This window comes from Cladophialophora immunda (genome assembly GCF_000835495.1).
Source record: "Cladophialophora immunda strain CBS 83496 unplaced genomic scaffold supercont1.5, whole genome shotgun sequence".
Classification (NCBI taxonomy): domain Eukaryota; kingdom Fungi; phylum Ascomycota; class Eurotiomycetes; order Chaetothyriales; family Herpotrichiellaceae; genus Cladophialophora; species Cladophialophora immunda.
The window spans coordinates 4,116,435-4,136,158 of NW_015622545.1; the positions used below are offsets into that span (position 1 = coordinate 4,116,435).

At 53.2% G+C, this 19,724-nt stretch overlaps 7 protein-coding genes across 9 annotated transcripts; 3 read left to right on the top strand and 4 right to left on the bottom strand.

Annotated features, from left to right (window-relative positions):
• Nucleotides 1-82: 82 nt before the first annotated feature.
• Nucleotides 83-1,362, bottom strand: PV07_09520. Of its 2 annotated transcripts, XM_016396785.1 has the most exons (3): nt 1,150-1,362; nt 1,031-1,077; nt 83-970 (listed from the first exon to the last, which is right to left on the bottom strand). In XM_016396785.1, exons 2-3 carry the CDS (start codon nt 1,065-1,067, stop codon nt 243-245), a joined length of 765 nt encoding a protein of 254 aa, XP_016246641.1. In that variant the 5' UTR covers nt 1,068-1,077; nt 1,150-1,362; the 3' UTR covers nt 83-242. The 2 variants fall into 2 exon arrangements, with proteins under 2 accessions (XP_016246641.1, XP_016246640.1); XM_016396784.1 differs by having other exon boundaries at nt 1,031-1,362.
• A 741-nt stretch (nt 1,363-2,103) lies between these two features.
• PV07_09521 (uncharacterized protein) lies at nt 2,104-5,656 on the top strand. The gene is made up of 2 exons (XM_016396786.1): nt 2,104-2,345; nt 2,414-5,656. Exon 2 carries the CDS (start codon nt 2,447-2,449, stop codon nt 4,574-4,576), a length of 2,130 nt encoding a protein of 709 aa, XP_016246642.1. The 5' UTR covers nt 2,104-2,345; nt 2,414-2,446; the 3' UTR covers nt 4,577-5,656.
• A 463-nt stretch (nt 5,657-6,119) lies between these two features.
• Nucleotides 6,120-8,779, bottom strand: PV07_09522 (uncharacterized protein). Its single transcript, XM_016396787.1, has 2 exons — nt 7,665-8,779; nt 6,120-7,614 (listed from the first exon to the last, which is right to left on the bottom strand). The coding sequence occupies exons 1-2, from the start codon at nt 8,628-8,630 to the stop codon at nt 6,898-6,900; spliced, it is 1,683 nt and encodes a 560-aa protein (XP_016246643.1). The 5' UTR covers nt 8,631-8,779; the 3' UTR covers nt 6,120-6,897.
• Nucleotides 8,780-9,234: 455 nt separating this feature from the next.
• PV07_09523 (uncharacterized protein) lies at nt 9,235-11,322 on the bottom strand. Its single transcript, XM_016396788.1, has one exon. It carries the CDS (start codon nt 11,252-11,254, stop codon nt 9,482-9,484), a length of 1,773 nt encoding a protein of 590 aa, XP_016246644.1. The 5' UTR covers nt 11,255-11,322; the 3' UTR covers nt 9,235-9,481.
• Nucleotides 11,323-11,474: 152 nt separating this feature from the next.
• Nucleotides 11,475-12,688, top strand: PV07_09524 (uncharacterized protein). The gene is made up of 3 exons (XM_016396789.1): nt 11,475-11,665; nt 11,721-11,967; nt 12,015-12,688. The coding sequence occupies exons 1-3, from the start codon at nt 11,644-11,646 to the stop codon at nt 12,556-12,558; spliced, it is 813 nt and encodes a 270-aa protein (XP_016246645.1). The 5' UTR covers nt 11,475-11,643; the 3' UTR covers nt 12,559-12,688.
• Nucleotides 12,689-12,863: 175 nt separating this feature from the next.
• On the top strand, nt 12,864-14,787 carry PV07_09525 (uncharacterized protein). The gene is made up of 2 exons (XM_016396790.1): nt 12,864-13,284; nt 13,344-14,787. Exons 1-2 carry the CDS (start codon nt 13,023-13,025, stop codon nt 14,528-14,530), a joined length of 1,449 nt encoding a protein of 482 aa, XP_016246646.1. The 5' UTR covers nt 12,864-13,022; the 3' UTR covers nt 14,531-14,787.
• On the bottom strand, nt 14,711-19,712 carry PV07_09526. Of its 2 annotated transcripts, XM_016396791.1 has the most exons (3): nt 19,449-19,712; nt 19,250-19,369; nt 14,711-19,154 (listed from the first exon to the last, which is right to left on the bottom strand). In XM_016396791.1, the coding sequence occupies exons 1-3, from the start codon at nt 19,487-19,489 to the stop codon at nt 15,122-15,124; spliced, it is 4,194 nt and encodes a 1,397-aa protein (XP_016246647.1). In that variant the 5' UTR covers nt 19,490-19,712; the 3' UTR covers nt 14,711-15,121. The 2 variants fall into 2 exon arrangements, with proteins under 2 accessions (XP_016246647.1, XP_016246648.1); XM_016396792.1 differs by having other exon boundaries at nt 14,711-19,369.
• Between the last annotated feature and the right edge of the window lie 12 nt (nt 19,713-19,724).

Here is a 19,724-nt window from a genome sequence, read left to right on the forward strand (position 1 = left end):
GAGACACCCCTGTCTTTACCCATTCACCCATTGATAGAGACAACCAAGTACATGGACATGGCTATCAATCAATACAATTGTCCTCTTTTATTGACTATGCAGACCCTCCAATCATTATCCTTTGTTATTCTGCATCCCCCGGGAGTAAATTGCCACCCTCTGTAGCAAACCCCAATCAACATATCTGCCTCACCGTGTCCGCTTCTCTCCTCGTCTATACCCAGAGAAATAGGGAAGAGAACTCACAACTCCAATACTACAGGCCCTTTCTGCCCCTTCAGCTCCCGCCTGACATCCTCCAGTCGCCGCCTCTGAGTCCCGTCCTCACCAAAATTCCCTTCGTCCAGCCACTCCTCAAACCCCCGCTTCACACCCCCCTCAAACCAGTCGTCGTCGGTCATGGAAAACCAGCATGTGTCCCGAGACCTCCCCTTGTAGACCATGTGCTTTCGAAATATCCCCTCAAACGTGAACCCGAACCTGATTGCTGCTCGCTTGGAGGGCGTGTTCAGGTTGTCGCATTTCCACTCGTACCGTCGATAATGTAGAGTCTCAAAGACGTATTTCGCCAGCACGTACATTGCCTCCGTGGCGGCCTTTGTGCGCTGCAGCAGCGGGGAGAAGAGGATGTTCCCGGCTTCCACGACACAGTGTCTAGTGTCGATGCGCATGAGGCTTATCCAGCCGACCGGCTTTGCGGTTTTCTGGTCGACGACGGCGAAGAACATGGGGTCCTCGGATTGAGATTTTGCAGTCACGGCTTCTTGAAAGGCCGCGAGTGACTCATAAGGGTTGTCAAATAGGTATGTCCAGAGCCGGTGGTTGTTGTCGCCTTTCACAATGTCGTAAAGTTCGGTGGCGTGGGATGGCATCAATGGTTCGAGTATCACCGTTGTTGCTGTCAGAGTGATACGGGATGGCCGAGGACCGGGAGCACAAGAGACTGGGGGGCCAATCTTCTGGGGCATTTCTACCGCTTCGTGTCATCGCTGTGATTACCTAGACAAGGAGACCATAGGATGAGGATTACCTTTTGACTTGATCGTGTCTTGAACCTCTGAGCTCATTTTGCTTGATCTGAAGACCACCACCAGAGTGTCGAGTGAGTTTCCTCGGTAGGTTTCTTCTGCAAGACTTCGGGTTACTCACCACCAGTCGAAAAGATAAGGAGGCTCTCTGCACGGTTGGAAGGATAACTTCACCCACGGTAGGACCTGAAGCAAACTGCGACGATAAAAAATCCCTAAATACTCTCCAGGAAAGATTATCTGCTTTCCCACTTCAAATTGGCGGGAAAGATTGGAAAGGGCGCACTGCTAACAATCTCAACAGAGTGGAAGGTAGGGTTTGCCCTCCCTAGCTACACGGTTTGTAGGGAGCAGACAGAGCCTTTGGGTGGGACTTGGATTAGGCGATTAGGGAGTTGCGAGGCCCGATCCGTCGCCACGGAATCAGCCAGACATAGCGAGTGGTTGGCGTTGTTAGGCTAATCACTGCATTTGTTTGATTTTGGTCAAGTCTTGGGCAGTAGAGAATTGATAGTGCTAAACACACTTCCTATATTACTGTCACCTATATAGTATGTATATATATATAATCCCCGAACGATTGTCCTTCACCACTCTTATGCAGACTAATCTTCCGCTGCTTTGCTCTTGCGCTAGCCACTATTCAGTCGAATCGCTCCCAGAGATCGGTTCGACTGGCGCCTGAAGTTCTAGCCAGAACATACAAAGGGAGGGACACATGGCGGCAACGAGCAAAGACCGAAGAGACAGCCAAAACCGGTGGGAGAATCATAGAAATGGGGCGACTGAAGGGTAGAGAGTCCTGAGATGCAAAGATACCGCGCCTTGCAGGGCTCGTGCTGCATTCTACGGTTGTCGGATGCCAGCCAATGGTTCGCCTCAAAAGCAGCGTCGGGAGATGCACTCTTCTGGGCTGGCTTCCGCCCGCCCGCCTTGCCCCTAGAGTGATCAAGAGTTGCTGCCTTTACTGCCACCTGCCGACCGCCTACCACTTACGCCCTGGGCGGCCAATTCTGCCTTGCGCGCTCACGCGTGCGCCGCAGGATAAACACAGGAGAAACACCTCCTCGCTCCTTTCACCAGAGCCCACGATCCCAAGAAAGATGGCCCAGCGTCGCCGCCCTTGCGCCCCCTGGCGCTCCAGCTTCGGCTGAGTGTTCAACAAAGCTGCCGTTCGCGCGATCATCGCTCAAACCGACGCAAGCCCGACTGTCCCCTTCCCACAGATTGCTGCTGCCGACAAGCCTTCCACCGTCTCTGCTCGCTCCCTTCATATCTTTTCGCGCCGGACCTCGTGATGCCCTGGCCTCTGTACTCGTGAGTGTTGGACGTACGTCCTGTATGGCCAATTTCAGCCAGTGGAATGTTTCCAATCCCTGATACAGGTTCTGCTTCGCCGCTCGCCCAGCTAAAGCATCATGGCCCCAAAGTCTGGCACAGCAACGTTTTCGTATCCCTCTGCGATCGATGACAAGTCAATACGGCTTCTTCGCTTTGTCCATCGGCCGAGAGTTCTCGCCGCCTTCGCATCTAAACGCCCTGAGCTGCTTATCGAGACCTGTCCACTTGACAACCTGCCACCGTACCGGGCGTTGTCTTACACATGGGGCCCTCCCGAAAATGCGACGCTTGAATACAAAGAGGCCGATAAATGCCCAATCCTATTGAACGGACAAGAGTTTCTGGTTTTTCCGAATCTGATGGACGCGCTGAAAAGATTGAGGCGCACCTGGAACTTCAAGAGTGGTCCGCAACATCTGTGGATAGACGCGATATGTATCAACCAGGTCGACAAGATTGAAAAGTCCTTCCAGGTAGGAAGATTGGATAAAGTGTACCGTCGCGCCTCCAACACGGTCGTCTGGCTGGGAGAGATAACCACGCAGCCCGCGAAGCTAATGATATTGCTTAAAAACATTCCACGAATTCAGGCCCAGCACAGCGCAAAATACGGCATGCCGACCGCCGACTTTCTGAAATCTATCGGCTTGCCAAATCTTGACGACGCCGAGAGCTGGCGACCACTGGTTGACTTCTTTCGTCGGACGTGGTTCACCCGACTCTGGATCATTCAAGAGGTCGCCCTGTCCGCCCGGATCCAGGTCTTCTGGGGCGAGCATTGCATGCCATGGGAGGAGTTGGGTTCGTTGATATCCCACATGATCTCGCAAAGCAACCTTGCGGCACTTGTCTTTCTTCGATCAGTTGATAGTCACCGTAGAAGTGACGAAAGGTCGGTGGAGCCAATCAGTGCAGCTGGTGCCCTCAATGGCGTTAGAGAGTCGTATCTGCATTGGGGAAATCTGGACAACACGAACTACACCGTATTGGCGGGAAGAGTCAAAGGACAATGTGGTTGTGCTACCGTCACTCCAGCGACGCTACTGATGTTTTTGTGCCTGGCCCATCGCAACGCTGGCGCCCAAGACCCGCGGGACAAGGTTTTTGGCTTTCTCGGAATCGTCAATGAGATTGCCAGAAAGGAAGGTCTCGGACGTTGTCACATCCAACCAAATTACACCACCACCACACCCGAGGAGCTCTACATCCAAGTAGCCAAAGACGTCCTCGAGGAAACAGGCAGCGCGGCCATATTTGCTACTTTCCAAGATCCGCCTGGGCGTCGGAAGGGTTCTATGCCGTCCTGGGTGCCGGATTTGCGCATCCAACTCGGTGTGCCAAGGGTTATGCGTCTTATAGCAATGGGAACCTTCAAAGCGGGAGGGAAAGTATCCCCCGTTGCTCCTAGTGTCCGCATCAATGGCAACTGCGTTCTTCTGCGCGGCCACCAAGTCAGCCAGATCCGTTCCCTCGTTGCTCTCGCCCCAGAGTTTCTGGACGCGAGCTTAGATCCGTGGGTGGGACGACTAGCCCAGCTATGTAGGTCTGGGCGGGTCGCAAAATCCAGCGCTGTTGAAGACTTCTGGCGGACCCTGCTGATGAATACTGTCAAAGCCCTTTACCCGGCAAAATGGCCCTATAAAAGGATTGGCGACGATTGGCTCTGTGCCAAGGCTGGCGACCATTTCCGCTGCTACGTCGCCTTTATGGTCTATCGCGGCTGGAGGGAGACAGTCCCAGAGGAGGCAGATATCTCAGGAATGGACGTATATCTTCGCTCCCTGACCGACTACCATACCCTGGCAGGAGGAGGGACTGGTCATATGCCCGACCTACGAACCTTCAACTCTTTCATACAGAGCATGGTTTGCCGCCCCGATTTTGCTGGGTCCGGCTCGGCCACAGCGGTTGAAGGTCACAGGCTGACTGTGAAGAGGTATTTCGAGTTCATCCACGAGGTGCAGGCGACCATGGCAGATCGCTCGGTTGTGGTGTCTACGCGGGGACAATTTGCAAATGTGCCAGCTTGGTCACAGACAGGCGACCACATTGTTATCGTCCAAGGCTGTCCTTGCCCTCTGATCCTTCGTCCAAGCAAAGATGATCCCTCCAGCTTTACCCTCGTCGGACATGCTTATGTCCATGGAATTATGCATGGCGAGGCGATCAATGCCACCACTCGATGGGAGGAATACTGTTTAGTCTAGGCAGTTGCGTTTAACACATCTGATTTCCAGGACGTCCTGCTGAAGATTGCCATGAGACGTATTCCCTGCGTCACATGCAATGTACTGAGAATGGGCGAAGTACAAAGCAAGCTGCTGGCATAGGTTCAAGGGTTAATTACGACGGTCGCCATCACGAATGGACAAGGCTGGACGACGCCATGTGACGTGGTCGCGTCCATCCAGTTCAAACGCAGGCAAGTCTCAGCTAAGAGAGAAAGTCGGTCACAATCCAAGACCTACATCACCAATGGTTCTCGCAACACCTCTACAAGCCATTGTACAACCCAGGTACAAGAGATACCATGGGAGATAGGGGGAGGCTACATTAAGCCAGCTCATCGAAAAGCACGGGCATTACGAACATCCCTTCTCGCAAAGAGCCATCGACGATGCTCTAGAGCTTGCAACATGGGAGCGGCGAGAGCAAGGACAAGAATCAACGACCAATTTCCTGCTGTAGAAGGCCATCCTGCCCAGAGCTCAAGTTTCGTCTTTCTGCTTCCAAAGACAACCCATGAGGATCTATTCGAACGGAAGAATTCCAGATTGCCGGTCAATGTTCAGTCAAAGGCGGCTCGGTTTGACCGAGTTGCATGTGAGCTCAGAGCAACTTTGCTCCTACTGGTTTTGGCAAATCCGGACGGATCTTAATCGGCGCAGTCGGGCAGCCAGGCACGTGGAAATCTAGCAAGGTGCTCGGGTCTGTCTGATATTGCTTCAGGCCACAGGAATCGTACCTTCGAGAGTGACGGCATCTGGTATTCCCGTCACCCCCCATTAGTGTTCGTCATTTCCATCGTGTTGTCGTCATTGATCAGGTGGATCGAACACTCTGGAGCTGTGAAACTCCTCACAGCAGCCAATTGTGAAGTGGTTGTTTCTTTTGTCCTATGACGTTCATGATATCTTGTGCCAGATAGCCACTGAGAAACGCGACCACGGGTGTTGTATCTCTGATCCAATCGAAGACGGAGTAACGCATGTATGTACTCAGGGTACGTGAAGAAAACAAATCATCTACAAATCCCACAGAATTTGTATGGGGATGGCGGTTCCTCAAGTCTCTCGCAGAGCGGGAATGGCAAACTTGAAATGTGGGTGCTGGAGATTGTAGTCCCCTACTCTGGTATTTTTCGTCCATTTTACAATTTTATGGCCTTTTAGTATACATTCCTCAAACACTATCACGACCAGAATACCATTACCAAATCAAAAATATAGCCTTTTTGCGCGCCAATTGCAAAGAAACTTCGACACCCTCTGGAATAGATTTATTCGGTAGCTTCGTTGGGTGGGTAGAACGAATGGCCTGTCAATGCTATCATTCTTTCCTCGATGGCGAGCCAGATGCTAGGCCTTGATTGCAGAGTTGCAATGACCGCGTATAATTGATGCTATAATGCTCTAGCCTTTCCGCTACGAGCAACTACGTGGACTTACGATCACTTCAGGGTTGAAGATCGGCTCAACCGACTACACCGACTACACCGGGCGAAAAGGTAGAGCAGCATCAGCCTCACTACCTCCAACACGTTTTTGGTGCCGCGGCCAGTGCATCTGGAGGGCCACAGAGCCTTGCAACGGTCGATTATCGAGATCTGCCAAAATCAGTGGAATACAACCGCCGTCGCCGTCTGGCCGCCCCAATCTAAATCTGTGCTGTTGATAACGGTGCGGAGCTCACCGGTATATGTATCAAGCATTTTTGCATTGAGCATCACCGGTGTAGGTGGATGCATTGCTGTTGTTCACGGTGGGTAGCTCACCGCAGTCCCCAGCACCCACAACGACGAGGGCGCGGCGCGGCGCTGGGGACTGACTAACGTGGACTATCTGACAAGATTTGCTGGTTTTTGTGACGGTGGAGAAGCTCACCGTATGGTTTAAAACACGCACCAAATCTTCAAGGCACGCAACGTCGTTTGCTGAAAAAGGCACAGAATCGTGGGTGGACGGGTTGGACCTCTGGTACTAATGGGCCGGAATGGCCACCGTCGGTTTTACCGGGGAAGATAGATTCCAACAAAGGAGGGAGTGCTGTTTTTGGGATGGGGCTGAAGCATCCCCAGTAAGGCGTTGTATGTTTGCAGCGTTGAAGGTGACAAGAGTCGGTTGTAGGACTCCCTGATTCCGGTTCAGTGTTTCGCTGTTGAAGCATCTTGTCGCTCCCCCACTGTCCCTTGTAAAGTGTGACTGTCCGGTTGAAATGGTTGCACGACGAAACCGCGCGCCCGTCGGGGGTGGAAATTTTGGATCAGGACGACAGAACACCGAAGAATCAGGGAGTAAGACCAGGCATCTCAAGGCTTCGGTTCTTCTTTCTTGAGGCCAGTGATTGTCTCCCTGTGTTCCTTGGAGAGCTTGGTCTTCACAACGAAGAAACTCGCAAGAACCCCCAGAGCGCCTAGACACGTGAACATGATGAACATGTTTCTTATGCTCCAGGCGAACGCTTCCTTGACGGCAAGTTCTTGGGCGGGCGGAAGCGACTTTCCCACCATGACGTTGGCGCCGGCGTTTCTGCCCGACAGCTCTTCCACGATCGAAGGCGGCAAACCCATTTGTTGCAATGTCGAGCGTCGAAGATCCATACTCTGCTGAAATACAATGCCGCCTAGAATGACACCCAGCGAGAGCGCCAGGCTTCTAATGAAGGCTTGTGTCGACGTCGCAGTGCCGACGTTGTCTTGGTGGACGCCTTGTTGGATTGCGATGAGAGGAGGCTCAAACAGCAGGCCCGAACCCACACCCTCGACAATTTCAAACCCAATGATGGTGCCGGTTGAGGTATGTGCGTCCATCAAGATAAAGAGACCGGTACCCAGAGTCATCAGGATAGTTCCAACCCACATGGACGGCCTGTACTGGCCTGTACGATGTATGATCAGGCCATTGATGACTCCGGTGCCTGCCGTGGCGACAATCAGTGGCACCAAGAGAACGCCCGACCGAAGAGGCGAGGCTTCTTTGACGCTTTGGAAATATAGGGGTAAGTAATATTCGGCAGCAATGAAGACCTAGATCGAGTCTCAGCAGAGGGTTGGACGTATCAGCGGGACATACTTACCATCCCATGAGAGAACGTTACCAGCATCGTGGCAATGTTCCTCGTGCCGAAAAGGGACAGCGGAATCACCGGGTACTTTGCCAGTTTCTTTTCGCTGTAGATAAAGACAAGGACCATCAATGCGCCGAAGACGATGAGGCAGATGACTTTGGCTGAACCCCATGGATACACAGATCCACCCAGGTCAAGCCCCAGCAGCAGCATCACCGTTACACCCAGAATCGATACGCAGCCAAACCAGTCGATAGCCCTGACGCCATCCAGCACCGGCGTTCGAGGGTTGTGGACGTTGAGAAAGGGCAGCAGAAGCATAAAAGCGGTACCAGCAATGGGCAAGTTGCAGTAGAAGCACCACCGCCAGCTGACTTTCTGGGCAAAGGCACCGCCCAAGAGAGGGCCTACAGCTCCGCTTAGAGCCCAGATCCCTTCACACAGACCGAGCCACAAGCTCCTCTCGCGGACGCTGAAGAGATCGGAAATCCCGACGTTGACCATGCAGATAAGACCACCCCCAGCTGCGCCCTGGATACTGCGGCCCGCAATAAGCATCTGCATGTCCACGGCCACCGCACACACCACAGAACTGGCGAAGAAGACCACCACGGCGATGAGGAAGATGGGCTTGCGGCCCCAGATATCGGATAGTTTGACCCAGATTGGTGCTGCTGCAGCGTTGGCGATGAGATAGGCACCGCCAATCCAGATGTATCCAGCTGCTGAGTGCAGCTCGGCGGTGATTTTGGGAACGGCAGTGGCGACAATGGTTGCGTCGAGGGCCGCCACAAACAGCGAGAGGTAGAGAGCGATCAGAATCATGGTGATGCGAAATTTGCTGCGAGGCTGCACCTGCTCAGCCGGCTCGGGCAGCTCAGAGAGAGGTTCGATAGGTACATGGTCGGTTGACAGAGTTTGCATTCGCTGGGGCGGACCGATGACATCGACCTGTTGAGCTCCTTTGGTGTCCATCGGAGGTATTGAATCCCCAGCGGGATGTTGTGTTTACTTGGTTCCCAGGAATATAGCCACAACGGAGAAAGGATAACGTCAGAAGCCGAAAGGTCGAGAGGGCTATAGAAGGGAGGCAGAAGAGTAGAGAGAGAGAAAAAGTAGGGGGACAATGCGAGTTTATAGAGCCTAAAGGGACAAGAGCATAGGAGGGGTTCCGGCTTCTATAAGCACCCTAGGTGCCTAGGGAGCCCTGCTAGGGTCGATCCAGCCAAGTCGGTCAAAGGGCGGTGGGCGTCCAAGTCTAGGAATTACGGAATACCAGGTCGAAAGTCTGGATGGAGCGGATCCTAGGATCCTATGAGTCGAGCCGAGTCCGCAGGCATTGTACGAGTACGAGTTGGCCTTTCGTAATCTGAAAACCCTTTTGTGTGCTTGAAGACAAATAAAATCAGGTCATAGATCGTCCCGTTGTGGAGCCCTAGCGTTGCCGCTGCTTCGCTCATCTCCAAGACGTTGTAATGGTGACCCATAGGAGAGAAGGGTTTCTCTGTATATGTATGTACTGGGTGAAACGAATCGCCATATCCATCGACATAGGATCAGGCGTCAGAGAGCCCAGCTTCAATCACTCCATCTGGGAGCTCCGTCATGTGAGAATAGGTAGATTGATCCTACAAATTCTGCGTAGCATAGAGAAATTCTTGACGGCTCCGGAGACAAACGAAAACAAGATCTCAAGACGATGAACACAGCCTAGAGAACGGGGAGGTAGGTGTACATTAGGACAAATCTCAAACGAAGGAAGTATGAGTGTCTCTGCCAGGGCGTGCAACTGTTATGATTGGGAAGAGTATTTTGGAAAGATACTCTCACAAACCTCGTCGCTTGATGCCTGCGGCCTTGAATCTGCTGACTTTGCGCCCGTTCTCCTCCTCCAAAGGGGTTATCTCACCGTCTTCACTATTGCCTAGAAACCCGCCATCTTGGGAGAGTATGCGTTTCATCCTATGTTGTTGGTATTCCACCGCGATCTCCCGCTGGTGATCCTCCTCCGAAAACTCATCCGGACCGGGAGCTTTTGGAGCTTTTGCAGACGGCCGCTCCACGAGCTGCGGAGAGACGATTGTGGACGGAGGGTGAGGAGAAGAGTCTTTGTCCTTGACTCTTTCTGCTGGAAATGTCATTGGGGGAGCGAACTTGGGCGTCAGTGGTAGAGATTCGCGCGCGGCTTTGAACCTTGACTCTTTGGCGGCCTTTGGGGCCGGAGCTGCCGGGACAACAGTAGGCTCTTCCTCGTCTTGGTCGGTCACTCGCTCGACGACTGAATCTTTGATGGGTCGCAACTTTGAATCTTGAGCGTCTTCGAGGGCCGGTCTGTTAAGTTGAGGATTTGCGCTAGCAGAGGGCTTTTCGGGAGCAATATCCAATTCTGTAGAGAAAGCCACTTTCTTCTTGCTGGGCTTCTCCTTGATTGATTTATCGACTTCCGCAGACTTGCTCAAAGCGGTCTTCAACCCCCCCTTCTTCGATTTATCGTGTCTGGCGATAGCTGCCTTCCGGGCTGCTTCGGCCGCTGGCGGTCGTCCGTCATGCCTGAGTTGCTCAATTGTGGCTTCAATTTCTGGCAGAGGTCCAACATTCTTCAGCCCGAGCTTCTCCTGCAACTCCTCCATCTTCTTCTGATAACCGCGTGGCAAAGACAGAGCATGTTTGCTCTTACCAGATTCATCTTCTGACTCGTCCTCTTCCAGGTCCTCCTCCAGTTCCATCTCAGAGTCAAACTCCAGGCCATCTTCATCCTCGTCGTAAGAAAGATCGGATGCATTCTCTTCCAGCTCGAGCTCGGCGACAATAGCTCCGACTTCGTCCAAACCCCGTGAGTATTCAAGCATTTCTCGGCGTAGCTCAGCCTCAGCTTCCGTGTCATTCGGATTTGTCCGGAAGACCCCTGTCAAGGACTTCACTTCTTGATCTGTAGCGATTCCTGGTGTATTGCTATGAGCGCTCCTCTCCTCAGCCTCATCTTCCGTTCTATGCGACGCCGGCGACTTTCGATCCACGTGTTTTGCTGGGGGCTCGGTTTTCGTGATTGTGCCGTTCATCTCCTCCAGATCATGGACGCCAGCCCTCTTCAATACGTCTATTAATTGAGGAGCGTCGGCGCCTGGAGTCTCCACTTTGCTGGATATGACCTGTCCAGCGTCATCGAGCTCCTCAGTAATTTCGGCTAGAGGTAGGCCAGCCTCGTCTCGATGATCAGGCTCCTCTGCAAGGAGTAGAGCATTCCGCTTCTTTTCTGCGTCCGAGAGCTGCTTCCTTATTGTCTCAATATTTCGAATGACATAGTCCACACGTTTCGACAGCAAATCCACAAGCTGAGAAGGTTGGCGAGGCCGGGAATGCTTGTCCCTCAGTAATTCCTGCAACTCGTTTTCATCGATGAGGTCTGGCTTGAAGTCTCTTGCTGCTCTAAGGCAGTCATCGGCGGAGGCATCTTCAGGAATGCCTAGGTATTCTTCTTTAAGCCCCTCGTAGTCGATCTCAAGCGTCTGCCAGTGTCGCAGTGATTTGCGGAGTTTCGCTATGTTATTCTCGAGCTCGACCCGCTGCAACTCAACGCGGGCAAGCGCGGAGTCATCCATGAGATATTCAGGCCGACATACGCTGTAGAGGGCTTTCGAAAGGAGAAGGAAGAGTGGAAGGGGTGGTGATGTGTGTTTGAGTGGAAAAGTAATGGCAAGAAAGCCTTGCCGCCTGACACCTTCGAAACGCCACCGGGAGAAAATTATTTGTCATTACAAACTGATGCCTGTGGCGTTTAATCAATTCACTTCTCCCTCCCACTTCACCTCCTCTCTTAATCTCTCTCCCTCTCTCGCGCTCCTACGGTCTGTCCTCTCGAGCTGGCATCTTTGTATATTCGAGATGATACGGCTCGCAGTGGCGACGGAGACCTGGTATTATCGACATCGAAACGATTTCTGACCCAGGACGGGCTGACGACAATCGCCTTTGATGAAGGGAAATCATCATGGACGACGATGAACTAATCCGTAAGAACCCCAGCTTACAGAAGATGGAGAAAGCATGCTGACATGAATCACTCAGCTCCAAACAAGTGCCCGGTCTGTGGCAGCGATCCTCGGACACATCCAGGACTTCGCTTCAAGATCAACACCAAATGCTATCACCGGATCTGCGAGGGCTGTGTGGATCGGAACTTCTCAAGCGGCAAAGCCGAATGTCCTGTTGGGGGGTGTCACGTCAGTCTCTGGAAACGAGAATGGCGCACTCAGACATTTGAAGATCTCAAGATCGAACGCGAGGTGGAGATTCGGAAAAAGGTGACCAAAATGTATGTTCCCGGACCTCTTTTCTCACAATATGCGCTGACATAAGTAGTCTCGATCGACAGGAGGAAGAATTTGAGTCGAAACGTTATTACGATGACTTTTTGGAGCTCCGAGAAGAAATGATCATGAATTTGGTCCTTCGAATGGATGTGGCAGCCACAAACCGCAGGTTGAAGGATTACGCAATCGCAAACGGTCTCAAAGTGGATGCGAACGAAACCACCGAGGCGGGCTCCAAACCCTTGAAGAAGAAGGATGTTGATCCAACTGTTGCGGACCCCAGCGGTTTGATCAAGGGCCTCAAGAAAAAGATCATGCCGGTGGTGGTGGCTCCATACGACCCTTTTATGGGAATGCCACGAAACAGAGACTATTACGAAGTCAAAGACAGCTACGTGGCTCGTGCAAGGGGGAAGCCAGCGGAAGCCATGGTTGCTGCAGGTTATGACTTTGGACAATACATGGACGAGTGCCTTCTGCGGGCATTCGCAGGACTGGGAGTCTTTATTCAGGACGAAATGGCGGCAAAAGATAACGCAGCCGTGCCTGTGCCAGGCACCGGAGAGGTCAAGGGCGAAGATGATGTGTTTTAAATGGTCGGAGTGTGACTGCGGGAACGACATAAAGGGCTACACAGGCACGGCATTCTGAGAGAGGAGTCTCAGCGATCATCTAAAACATTTGGAATCATTGACAGTTTCACTCGAATAGACTCGATTGTCCCTTTCAATGCTGTTATTTACCAGTTTGTTACTCGACATATCTCGAGTCTCTCTCGCCCCCTACTGGTCTGGACACTCTGCCAAGACGCTAGTCCCAAACAGTCGATTTTCCGAACTGCGTCGCTAGCCCTCCAACACCAGTGGAAATCTTGGCGCTGGCGGTTGTGTGGCAGAAGCCACCATCTGGCACTCTGCGGGCACTCTGCAACCGCAATATCTGCAGCCCTAGTTGATTTGGGACAACCTTTGTCGAGGAATATATTTCTTCGCCTGTTCTACCTCTCCTCTGACCTTCTATTCTCTTCAAATCAGACCCTGGTCAAACACCGCCGCCAATGCCCGCGCCCACAAACACCCTTCTGATCGAAGGGACGTTCACCGAACTTGCAGAGGAACTCGCCCAGTATATCGATACACTCGCCAAAGCAGAAGAGGGCGCCGGAGTCCGAGCAGAGATTGAGCAACGACTCAGCACTATCAGAGAGTCCGAGCAATCACAAGAGCCGGTCGACGAGGCCGCAGTCCTGAACCAGAAAAATGAAGTCTTGAAAAAGATTGTCACCAAAGCCTCAGTCCTCAACAGCGCCCCCGAGAGAGGTATGAACACCTGCGGAGGCTGTCTCTATGGAGGTTAAATGCTGACACTTACTACCCAGAATTCTCCGCTGCGTATAACCTTCTCATCAGCCTTTCTTCTCAATCCTCCATCTCCGACGGACTGTTTTCTAGAATATGCACGTACCTGTCTGAGCAACCCGTTACCTCCTCCCCCACCTACGGCAGCAGCCTTGCCCTACAAACCCTCACCACGATATTCAACATCCTGCCTCCCACGAGTGAATCCCGCTACCATGTCTTCATCGCCATCCTCAAAGTCATGCGCCAGATGACTTCCCCGCAAGCCTTCGAAGCGCTCATCCCTCAACTCGAGACGAACATCCCGAACTGGCTGTCCGCATGGGAACTCGATGACGAAGACGCCCGCAACTTATACGTCGCGGTCGCGGACGTCGCTTCCTCAACCGGAAATGAAGACCTGCATTACACATACCTCCTGTCAGCCCTGCAGACAATCCCTCCCGAATCAGCGTCCGAGGCAGAGAGCGCAGAACTCGCACGTCGTGCTCTGCGGGTCGCATTGACAAACCCCACAATCACGGACTTTACGCCCTTGACTACGAGTGACGCCGTCGTCGCCTTACGGCGCTCAGATGGCAACCTCTTTGACCTCTTGGAGATCTTCTCCTCAGACGACTATTCGTCATATGCTGACTTCCTTGAGACGAACAACCTGGCAGACTTGGGCATTCCTGATTCGGCAGCGGAGACGCTGAGCCACAAGATCCGCTTACTTACACTGGCTACTATTGCTGCATCCTCAACAACTCGCTCCGTTCCTTACAGCACCATTGCCTCTGCGTTACAGATCCCCTCTGAAGACGTTGAGATGTGGGTCATCGACACCATCCGGGCCGGTCTCGTCGAGGGCAAACTATCCCAACTGAAGCAGGAATTTTTGGTCCAGAGAGCCACCTACCGCGTGTTCGGGGAGAAGCAGTGGGCCGAGATCCAAGGGCGCTTGATGGTCTGGCGACGGAGTCTGGAGAGTGTGTTGACCGTTGTCAGGGGCGAGAGGGAGAAGTTCTTGAGAGAAGGGCCGACGCCCAATGGCGATGCAGGTGCCAATGGCTATGGAGGCGACGGAGAGGGTCAGAGGACCGGAGGGGAACGCCAGCAGCAGAGAAGGCAAGGCGGTGGTGGGGGTGGCCGTGGACCGCGCCGCGATAGGGGAGATCAGCAGCAGCAAGGACCTCGGGAGATTGAGGTGGGCGGAGGGGATTAGGAGTCTTCTCACCGTCCGGCGCGGTCGTCCGGCAGAGTCGATGCCTTCCTGGACGCGCTGTTGCAGCGCCTCGAGGACCAGAGAGCCATGTGAGGCTCGCGAATTGGGATGACGGATCATGCAACGAAAACCTACCTCAGGGGGGAGCCTACTTTGAGGCGTCACCGAAGACACTTGATGTACTTGATATGCGCAACGCATAAAATAGCTTTGAATTAGAACATTGCTCTGACTTTCCGAGCATTCTTTAAATCTGCTATCTTCATTGCTATTGCTGTCTCCAGATATACCTTGGCGCGACAACGATCAGCGTTGGGTCCGTCGTGCCGTCCTCAGTCCGCGAACACTGGCCGAAGGACCCCTCCAGAATGGATGGAACTTTCCGCACGGACATTCCCATTTCCTCCCCAGACGTTGTGTATCACATCGTATCAAGCAGAACGTAAGTTGAGCACCATAAACCCCCCAGTAGTGACATGCGGCTCCGATGGCCATCTCTGATTGAGCCCACTACCAAATATCAAGTACCAAATAGATAGAAGACGAATCTCTTTATACAAAATTTGTGGTGATAGGGACAGCTCCATTTTTTCATGTCTGCATGCTCTGTGGCGCTTGTCGCGGGCTGCTCTGTTGCCCGGGTCCATTGCCATTGACGTTGCTCTGGCTGGAGCTTCGCTGGTCTCTCGGGGTAGCGCTGCGACTCATTTGGCCCTGGTTTCCATGTTGGCTCACGGGCCGAGCCATATTCATGACCGGGGAGTTTGCCATTCCATTGGGCATGCCGGCCATTTGCTGCATCTGCATCGCTTGCAGGTTTCGAGCCGCATGTTGCTGAGCTTGTTGCATTCTGATCCGCTGGTTATACTGTTGCAACTGCTCATTGGTCATCATATTTGGATGTCCTAGTTGTGCGGCAGCCGCTGCAGCGGCCGCGACGGAGGCATTATTGCCAGCATTCACAGCACCAAGAGCCGCATTCAACGCTGCCTGGTGAGGCTGAGGACGTTTGTGGTTCTGTCCCGCAGCGGCCGCCGTTGCTTGGTGTTGATATGTTTGGAGCTGCTGCGATGCAAGCCGTTGTACCTCCTCATCTGACAAGTTCGGATGATGCTCACGAATTTTGTTAGCAATTTGAGTCAGAACAGGAACATGTCCACTGGATAGAGCCTGGCCGGAGTTGGCGGTATTGGGGCGTGGAGAGCTTCCATTCATGTGGCCAGAGGGAGACGCACTCCCATTCGCGGTAGCAGCGGCCATTGCAGCTCTGTATGCGGCAGTATTCATGCCTTGACCATTGGCGAGAGCGGCATGGGGGTTGTTCGGAGAAGAATGAGGACCATTCTGAGCCTGAGCTTGAGCTTGTCGCAAGAGCTGTTCTTGTTGCGCTCTGGTTGCTTCCTGAAGCATTCGCATCTGCTGAGGAGAAGTTACCCCACCCCGGGCGGCGAGTTGCGCTTGCATCTGAGCTTGCATTTGTGGCGTAATTTTGGGTGCCATCATACCGGGTGGTAGCTGCATATTCCCTTGCATTGCGGCCATCATGGCCGGATGACGAGGGTGGCCATTGGGTATTTGGATAGCAGCATTGGGCATTCCAGGTACGCCACCGGTGGATGGAGCACGCATTCCCGGTCCAACAGCAGGCATACCATTTGGCAGTCCGTTGGGTTGACCATTTTGACCACGTTGTTGCTGTGCGGTAGCACGCTGATGTGCAATAAGTTGCTGTCGATATATCTCTTGGCGTTCCGCGAGCTTCTGCTCCCGCTCCTGCTTGAGCTGCGAGAACTCTGCTGGGGTCTTATAAGAGGGTTTGGGGACGTTTGCATCGTTGACTTTCCGCATGGCGGCGAGATCGGCTTGATGTTGTTGCTTCTGAAGAGCTGTCTCTCGCTTCTTGGCTAGTTTTCGCATAGCATCAAGCATAGCAAGATGTCGTTGGGTCCTCTTGCGTTCAACTCTAACGGGCTGTGTCGTCCTCTTGCGTGTCGAGATCTGAACGTTGGCGCCGGCTCTTCTTTGGGCCTCCTCAATCTGAGCAGCCACATGTCTTCCTGCAGCCTCAATTCTACCCGAGTACGTCTTGAAGTAAGCCGTCTTTGACATATCCGCGGGTAGGCCCTCCAATCCAATCCATCTTTCGAAGCATTCCCACGGTGTCCGTCTATCGGCGCCCGACGTATACAAGCTTGGGGGCGTAAGGCAGCTGGAAATGAGAGACCAGTTGTAGGAATAATCCTTGACAAGCTTCTTAAGTTCATCGTCTTCTGAAGGTGTCCATTGCGATGACGACCGCGTCTCGAAGAAGGCTTGTGTTGGCATTGGATGCTCTGACGGTGGACGGAAAGAATGTCCAGGATGAATCCTGTCCCGGATGGCTTTGTTCTCGGGCATGAACAACGCAACGTTGGTCTCCTCTGGTGGAAGCGGCTCCGACTTCTTTTTCGGCGAAGGGTCAGGCTCATAATCGTATCGACTTCGTTTCATTGGAGGCTTGTACTCCTTGACTGATAGCTTCTCAGTGGCCCACCTTGAAACAGGCACAATATCTGTCTTCCATTTCGCATCGAGCCGTTGTCCCAAGTTGGATGTAGAACTATCTAGCTCGACAATGGAAGGCTCGTAGAGGGGTAACTCATTCAAAAGCTTGTCCAGAGCAGGGGTTTTGTCGACGGCGAAATTGAAGTCAGAGGCGCCCAGCGAGAATATCGTAGCCGGAGCACTGGACATGTGAACCTCGCGAGGGTCTGCGATATCATCACTCGCGGAATCATCCTCATTGGAAGGCACCAAATCGGGAGTAGGGTGAGAAGAAAGAGTCGGTCCAGGTCCGTCTTCCATAGGCACGTCTTGAGATTCGTCTGGTTCAGGGAGAAGTCTTGGTGGTCGAACACGAACCTGTAGACGTTTTCGGTCTTCCGTAGAGCCTGCGACCCACTCCGCACAGCATTCTGCAAGTCCTTTTGCGGCTGCTAGCTTCCACTTTCGCTCTTCCCTGAAGTCGGTACGCATCCACTTCATATGATCAAGCAAGAAATCCCAATGAGAGGTTGGTCTTGATGCTTCATCGGCACGCTTGTATTGTCTCAGAGGCCAGCGTTGCTTCTCCTGCAGCTGGTAGAGTCGCTTCAATATCCTGCACTCAGCCGATAGCTCATACTCGATGAGGTGATCCGAAGTTGAAAGTGTCTTGTGGGCATTTTGAATGAGGTACGACATCGTGGTTTGCCGTGACATGGAATGGGCTTTATTCTCAAACAAGGTGTAGAGGTAATCTCTCTCACCAGGCCCTGTTCGGTGGGCATCACCGCCACCAATGCGGGTCAGCTCGAGGTTCTCCTCGTCGACCGTAGATTTCTGCGGTTTGGCAAAGACCACGGTCGATAGCCTACTGCGTTCCTTGTCGCGGCGGTCGCGGTCGGTCGCCCGGCCCTGAGGAGTAGTGCCACCGAAGGCATCGCGGTTGGTCGCTGAAGATGGCGATTCAGCTGGTGGGGTTGAGGTCTTTGGCGTCTCACCAAGAATTTCCGATACAGACTTCTTCTGCAAAACACCAGAGGAGATCCTAGTGGCACGTTTCGCGGGCTCCTGGGATGATGGCGTCGTCGGCACATTCTTCTTTGGAGTCGTACCAGTTATTGGGGCCGGACTTTCGACAAATCCTGCCCCCAGTCGTGCTTTGAAATATGAGTCGGTCTCTCCCTGTGTGTCTATCCGCATCGCGGGTCGCTCGACCTGTGAAGCGTTTAACGTCTCTGGAGCGAGCCTGCTATGGCCGTCAGAAGTTGAAGCGGTGGCTACCGCGTTGACCGTTCCGGTCATCTCTACATCATCAGAGGAACCAGGGCCTTTACTCGCGCTGCGCTGGTTCCTCGCTCCCGGCGAGAGAGATGATCGTTCCAAACCAGCATGGCTAGCATCTGAAGGCTTTCCTTCGTGGGCGAGTTCCGAAGCGATGAGTGGTATGTCGACACCGGGACTGGTTCCGGGCGAGCCAGCGGTTGGCGCAGGGGTGTTGGATGAGTCTGGTCCATTTGTGGAGGCTGGTGAGGACTGTGGCTCGGCAGCTGCTTGGGCTGGAACGAGAAGAGGAGGACTTCGGCTAGGTTGACGGTCAACGGTGACAGAGGGACCTGACTCTGCATCTTCCGACAGGCCAGAAGCGGCTGGCAGCGCGCCAGGAGGCTCGGGCTCAACGTTAGTTGTTTGTCCAACAGACGGACCCTTGGCGGACTGAGGTATTGGAGACCTCAATTCGCCGTCGTGCTTAGGCAGACTGGGAACCGTGCTGGCCTCGCTGGTCTGCGCGTCAGCCGCTGTTGTGGTCGCATCCTGGCGATCCTCCTCGCTCGGCTTGTCGATAACAACTGCGATGCCATCATTACCCTTGTTTTGGTCGAGCGACGTCAGCGCAGGCGCGGTTTGTCCTGGAGGTATCGGTTTCGGCGCCGCCTTGAAACCTGGAGATGACGGCGAGGTGGCATTTGATGCGTCTAGCGCTTGCTGTGCCGCGACGGGGGGCGACTTGGGTAGTGCACGCGGTTGGGAGGGCTCATGTTTTCGAGGTGGAAGGGTTATATGGATTCTGGACGGGAGTGTGGTTTCGTCGAAGCGACGCCCTCTGCGGAAGAGTGAGCACAACTAGACCAAACAAGCCTCATAATTCATGAAATTTGCAATGATGGTAGATAGAAGGCAGCGACAGGAGATCCGTACTTTTCTAGGTCATTCGCATCATGAAAGGCCTGGAGTTTCTGCTTGTAGGTTGGGTCTTCGACTGAGACAACGATAGAGAAGAGTTCGCTTAATTTGCGCTTTCTTGACAGCACCAGGCTCCTATAATTCATGATATTTGGTCAGTATGTTGCGGGAGGGATGATAAACGTCCTTGAGGGTTGTAAAGAATATTACTCACTGCGCTTGAGACTTCTTCGAGCGCAAGTGCTCGACGGGCATCTCATCGGCATCGGCGAGGTCGACAAGAAGGACGAGAAATCATCCGAATCAATTGCTGAAAAATCGACAGAATGCACAACCAGATGTGTAGAGATGAACAAAGGGCCCAGAATGAATTGTTTGGGCGCGTTGTGATGATTTGAGGCTCTTGAAGTTGGTCGACTGGTAGAGGATGTGGCCTCTGGATTTTGGTGTTCTGTGCAGAGTTGGAGGCACAGGGCGTAGCAGTTACAGA

What these genes read in the sequence shown, in the direction of transcription:
- PV07_09521 (XM_016396786.1), top strand. Translation starts at nt 2,447, where the DNA reads ATGGCCCCAAAGTCTGGCACAGCAACGTTTTCGTATCCCTCTGCGATC.
- PV07_09520 (XM_016396785.1), bottom strand. Translation starts at nt 1,067, where the DNA reads ATGAGCTCAGAGGTTCAAGACACGATCAAGTCAAAAG. An exon ending in AGACACGATCAAGTCAAAAG is followed by an intron (nt 971 to 1,030) that starts GTAATCCTCATC and finishes ACGAAGCGGTAG; the next exon opens with AAATGCCCCAGAAGATTGGC.
- PV07_09525 (XM_016396790.1), top strand. Translation starts at nt 13,023, where the DNA reads ATGCCCGCGCCCACAAACACCCTTCTGATCGAAGGGACGTTCACCGAA. An exon ending in CAACAGCGCCCCCGAGAGAG is followed by an intron (nt 13,285 to 13,343) that starts GTATGAACACCT and finishes CTTACTACCCAG; the next exon opens with AATTCTCCGCTGCGTATAAC.
- PV07_09526 (XM_016396791.1), bottom strand. Translation starts at nt 19,489, where the DNA reads ATGCCCGTCGAGCACTTGCGCTCGAAGAAGTCTCAAGCGCA. An exon ending in TCGAAGAAGTCTCAAGCGCA is followed by an intron (nt 19,370 to 19,448) that starts GTGAGTAATATT and finishes CATGAATTATAG; the next exon opens with GAGCCTGGTGCTGTCAAGAA. An exon ending in GATGCGAATGACCTAGAAAA is followed by an intron (nt 19,155 to 19,249) that starts GTACGGATCTCC and finishes ACTCTTCCGCAG; the next exon opens with AGGGCGTCGCTTCGACGAAA.
- PV07_09524 (XM_016396789.1), top strand. Translation starts at nt 11,644, where the DNA reads ATGGACGACGATGAACTAATCC. An exon ending in GGACGACGATGAACTAATCC is followed by an intron (nt 11,666 to 11,720) that starts GTAAGAACCCCA and finishes TGAATCACTCAG; the next exon opens with CTCCAAACAAGTGCCCGGTC. An exon ending in CGGAAAAAGGTGACCAAAAT is followed by an intron (nt 11,968 to 12,014) that starts GTATGTTCCCGG and finishes TGACATAAGTAG; the next exon opens with TCTCGATCGACAGGAGGAAG.
- PV07_09522 (XM_016396787.1), bottom strand. Translation starts at nt 8,630, where the DNA reads ATGGACACCAAAGGAGCTCAACAGGTCGATGTCATCGGTCCGCCCCAG. An exon ending in TAACGTTCTCTCATGGGATG is followed by an intron (nt 7,615 to 7,664) that starts GTAAGTATGTCC and finishes GACTCGATCTAG; the next exon opens with GTCTTCATTGCTGCCGAATA.
- PV07_09523 (XM_016396788.1), bottom strand. Translation starts at nt 11,254, where the DNA reads ATGGATGACTCCGCGCTTGCCCGCGTTGAGTTGCAGCGGGTCGAGCTC.